Raw genomic sequence first — 5,264 nt, 5'->3', positions numbered from 1 at the left:
TTTAAATGCTCCCAGATTCTTGAAACAGACCTTACTCGGTCTGAGCAATATGATATCCGATAATACCATAGTAACAGGGGACTTCAACACTCCTCTTACAGAGCTGGACAGATCCTCTAAACAGAAATTAAACAAAGATATAAGAGATTTAAATGAGACCCTAGAACAACTGTGCTTGATGCACAAAGATAAAGAATATACATTCTTCTCATCACCCCATGGAACATTCTCCAAAATTGATCATATCCTGGGACACAAAACAAATATCAACAGAATCAAAAGAATTGAAATTTTACCTTGTATCTTCTCAGACCATAAGGCACTAAGGTGGAACTCAACTCTAACAAAAACATTCGACCCCACACAAAGGCATGGAAATTAAACAATCTTCTGTTGAATAACAGATGCATGCAGAAGAAATAAAACAGGAAATCATTAACTTCCTTGAGCATAACAACAATGAAGAGACAAGCAACCAAAACCTGTGGGATACTGCAAAAGCAGTTTTGAGAGGAAAATTCATCGCTTTAGATGCCTACATTCGAAAAACAGAAAGAGAGCACATCAACAAACTCACAAGCCATCTTATGGAGTTGGAAAAAGAAGAACAATCTAAGCCTAAACTCAGTAGAAGAAAAGAAATATCCAAAATCAAATCAGAGATCAATGAAATTGAAAACAAAAGAATCATTCAGAATATTAATGAAACAAGGGGTTGGTTTTTTGAAAAAATAAATAAAATTGATAAACCATTGGCCAGACTAATGAGAAATAGAAAAGTAAAATCTCTGGTAACCTCAATCAGAAATGATAAAGGGGAAATAACAACTGATCACACAGAGACACAAGAGATCATCTCTGAATACTACCAGAAACTCTATGTCCAGAAATTTGACAATGGGAAGGAAATGGATCAATATTTGGAATCACACCCTCTCCCTAGACTTAGCCAAGAAGGAATTGAGCTCCTGAACAGACCAATTTCAAACACTGAGATTAAAGAAACAACAAAAAACTTTTCCAACCAAAAAATGCCCTGGTCCAGATGGCTTCACATGAGAATTCTATCAAACCTTCAAGGAAGAGCTTATTCCTGTACTGCAGAAATTATTCCAAAAAATTGAGGAAGAAGAAATCTTCCCCAACACATTCTATAAAGCAAACATTACCCTGATTCCAAAACCAGGAAAAGACCCAACCAAAAAGGAGAATTTCAGACAAATCTTACTCATGAATATAGATGCAAAAATTCTCAATAAAATCCTAGCCAATGGATTACAGCTTATCATCAAAAAAGTCATACATAAAGATCAAGTAGGTTTCATCCCAGGGATGCAAGGCTGGTTTAACACATGCAAGTCCATAAACATTATCCACCATATTAACAGAGGCAAAAATAAAGATCATATGATCCTCTCAATAGATGCAGAAAAAGCATTTGATAAAATCCAGCATCCTTTTCTAATTAGAACACTGAAGAGTATAGGCATAGGTGACACATTTCTAAAACTGATTGAAGCTATCTATGACAAACCCACAGCCAATATTTTACTGAATGGAGTAAAACTGAAAGCTTTTCCTCCTAGAACTGGAACCAGACAAGGTTGTCCTCTGTCACCTTTACTATTCAACATAGTGCTGGAAGTTCTAGCCAATACAATTAGGCAAGACAAGGAAATAAAGGGAATCCAAATGGGAGCAGAGGAGGTCAAACTCTCCCTCTTTGCTGAAGACAAGATCCTATACTTAGAGAATCCCAAAGACTCAACCACAAGACTCCCAGAAGTCATCAAAAAATACAGTAATGTTTCAGGATATAAAATCAATGTCCACAAGTCAGTAGCCTTTGTATACACCAATAACAGTCAAGATGAGAAGCTAATTAAGGACACAACTCCCTTTACCATAGTTTCAAAGAAAATGAAATACCTAGGAATATACCTAACCTTTCTCTATCAAGAAAATTATGAAATCCTCAGAAAGGAAATAGCAGAGGATAGTAACAAATAGAAGAACACACCATGCTCATGGATGGGAAGAATCAACATTGTTAAAATGTCTATACTTCCCAAAGCAATCTACCTATTCAATGCCATTCCTATCAAAATACCAACATCGTACTTTCAAGTTTCGGAAAAAATGATTCTGCGTTTTGTATGGAACCAGAAAAAAGCCCCGTATAGCTAAGGCAGTTCTTAGTAACAAAAATAAAGCTGGGGGCATCAGCATACCAGATTTTAGTCTGTATTACAAAGCCATAGTGGTCAAGATAGCATGCTACTGGCACAAAAAGAGAGACATAGACACTTGGAATCGAATTGAAAACCAAGAAATGAAACTAACATCTTACAACCACCTAATCTTCGATAAACCAGACAAGAACATACCTTGGGGGAAAGACTCCCTATTCAAGAAATGGTGTTGGGAGAACTGGATATCTACATGTAAAAAACTGAAACTGGACCTAGACTTTTCCCCACTCACAAAAATTGATTCAAGATGGATAAAGGACTTAAATTTAAAGCATGAAACAATAAAAATCCTCAAAGAAAGCATAGGAAAAACACTGGAGGATATTGGCCAGGGGAAAGACTTCATGAAGAAGACTGCCATGGCAACTGCAACAACAACAAAAATAAACAAATGGGACTTTATTAAACTGAAAAGCTTCTGTACAGCTAAGGAGACAACAACCAAAGCAAAGAGACAACCTACACAATGGGAAAGGATATTTGCATATTTTCAATCAGACAAAAGCTTGATAACTAGGATTTATAGAGAACTCAAATTAATCCACATGAAAAAAGCCAACAATCCCATATACCAATGCGCAAGAGACATGAATAGAACCTTCTTTAAAGAAGACAGACAAATGGCTAACAAACATATGAAACAATGTTCATCATCCCTATATATTAGAGAAATGCAAATCAAAACAACCCTGAGATACCATCTAACCCCAGTGAGAATGGCCACATCACAAAATCTCAAAACTGCAGATGCTGGCGTGAATGTGGAGAGAAGGGAACACTTTTACACTGCTGGTGGGACCGCAAACTAGTACAACCTTTCTGGAAGGAAGTATGGAGAAACCTCAAAGCACTCAAGCTAGACCTCCCATTTGATCCTGCAATCCCATTACTGAGCATCTACCCAGAAGGAAAAAAATCCTTTTATCATAAAGACACTTGTACTAGACTGTTTATTGCAGCCCAATTTACAATCGCCAAAATGTGGAAACAGCCTAAATGCCCACCAACCCAGGAATGGATTAACAAGCTATGGTACATGTATACTGTGGAATACTATTCAGCTATTAAAAAAAATGGAGACTTTACATCCTTCATATTAACCTGGATGGAAGTGGAAGACATTATTGTTGGTAAAGCATCACAAGAATGGAGAAGCATGAATCCTATGTACTCGATTTTGATATGAGGACAATTAATGACTATTAAGGTTGGGGGGGAGGAAAAGCAGAGAGAGGGAAGGAGGGAGAGGGTGGGGCCTTGGTGTGTGCCACACCTTCTGGGGGCAAGACATGATTGCAAGAGGGACTTTACCTAACAAATGCAGTTAGTGTAACCTGGCTTATTGTACCCTCAATGAATCCCCAACAATTAAAAAAAAAAAACAAAAAAAAGAATTCTCTGGAAAAAAAAAAAAAACCTTTCCTACTACAAACAAGAGGCCTGCCACTATTACCCCTATCATACTTAAAAACATTATTCCCCACTTGAGAATCCCCTATTCTTTATAATCCAACAATAAATCTAAATTCCCCTCCACCATTTCTCAAACCTTAACCAAAGCCTTAGATATCCCATAGCACTTCCATATTCCTTTCCATCCTCAATATTCAGAAAAAATTAAAAAATCTCTTTACACACTAAACTTCAGGCTGCCCCAATCATAATTCCTAACATTTTATCTTTCAACCTTTCAAATCCTACATCTCTTTTTTTTTTTTTTTTTTTGCACAAATAGGATTTTTTATTTGTCATTATTAAAAGCCTGAATTTTAGACAGATTCTTGGACTGGTGGTTCATATCCATCAGCTCGTTCAACTTTAGCACCTGTCTCATCCCCAGTAGCTTTTCCAGAGCTACTACCTTCACCATGAAGCTCCATGAGTTTTCCCAATTCAAACTTGGGTTTCTTTAGCATTTTTACTTTTCTAATGAAGACATCATGGAGAGGATAAATAGATTGGCATGCCTTTTCTATGTCTTTTCCAATGCTATCTGGAATCAATTTATTGACAACTTCTTTCAAGTCATTGGTCTGCACCTCTCTGGTCATGATTTCCATCATTTTCTTCCAGATTTGGCGAACCTGTTGGTGCTGGGCATAAGAGGTCTTCCGTATCTGATTGTTGCGTTTTTTAGTAAAACCAACACAGAACAGACGAAGCAAATAACCATCGGTAGTCTTAACATCAACATGAGCTTCAATCATAGTCTGCCATTTTTTAACCATAGAACACATTTTGTCACGGGTAAGATCCATGCCATGGAAGTTAGTCAGGCAGTTTTTGCCCTGAACATCTTCAGTAATCAGCTTGAATTTTCTAAACGCAACTTCATCATTCTGCAGATCAGCAAGACTCACTTCAAACACACGACCTTTGAGGCCATCAGATGCAATTTTGGTTCCTTGAGTCCTGGTGACTAGTGTTTTCCCAATATTCCTTATATTGAACATAGCAGGTGCCTTCACATCATACCAATCTTTCTTAGAAAATGGATCAACCACTTTCTTCTTGGCTCCCTTTTTGCCGCCTTTCGTAAGGCGCTTGTTCTTGCCGACCGCCATGACGGTGTTCAGCGAGCCAAAAAGGCTCCTACATCTCTTAATTTAACAACTTACACACACGAAACTAAACATTTTATGCCCTCAATCAAGTCATCCAGTCATACCCTCTTTACTTCAACTTTACTGACACCACTCCCCTATCAGATCTGAACCCATCAAAGTACTCTAATATAGTCACTTTCCCTTCCAAACCAAAAAAAGAAGTTACACAGAAAGTGTCGTCCTTCCTTCCAGTTTCTCTGCAAAAAAAAAAACTATACCCAATTCCCCCAGTTCAAATTCAGAGTCTCTGTTCCATAGTTACGTTACTACCTAATTTTAAAATTATTACAGAAAATAAATCCATTCCATTGCCTCCCCTTTCTCTCTATCCAACAACCTGTGTAAAATGAACCGCCCAAGTTGCCATACTTCCCTTACTAATAATGGTGAAAATCACTGCTAACCA

The 5,264-nt window shown here is 37.4% G+C and overlaps 1 protein-coding gene across 1 annotated transcript; it reads right to left on the bottom strand.

Annotated features, from left to right (window-relative positions):
* Nucleotides 1–3,978: 3,978 nt before the first annotated feature.
* Nucleotides 3,979–4,836, bottom strand: LOC128570208 (40S ribosomal protein S3a-like). The gene has a single exon (XM_053569155.1). The coding sequence runs from the start codon at nt 4,814–4,816 to the stop codon at nt 4,022–4,024; it is 795 nt and encodes a 264-aa protein (XP_053425130.1). The 5' UTR covers nt 4,817–4,836; the 3' UTR covers nt 3,979–4,021.
* Between the last annotated feature and the right edge of the window lie 428 nt (nt 4,837–5,264).

The sequence above is a fragment of the Nycticebus coucang genome, chromosome 18 (genome assembly GCF_027406575.1).
Source record: "Nycticebus coucang isolate mNycCou1 chromosome 18, mNycCou1.pri, whole genome shotgun sequence".
Classification (NCBI taxonomy): domain Eukaryota; kingdom Metazoa; phylum Chordata; class Mammalia; order Primates; family Lorisidae; genus Nycticebus; species Nycticebus coucang.
Note: the sequence above shows the minus strand (reverse complement) of the source record. Positions and strands in the feature narration are given on the sequence as shown.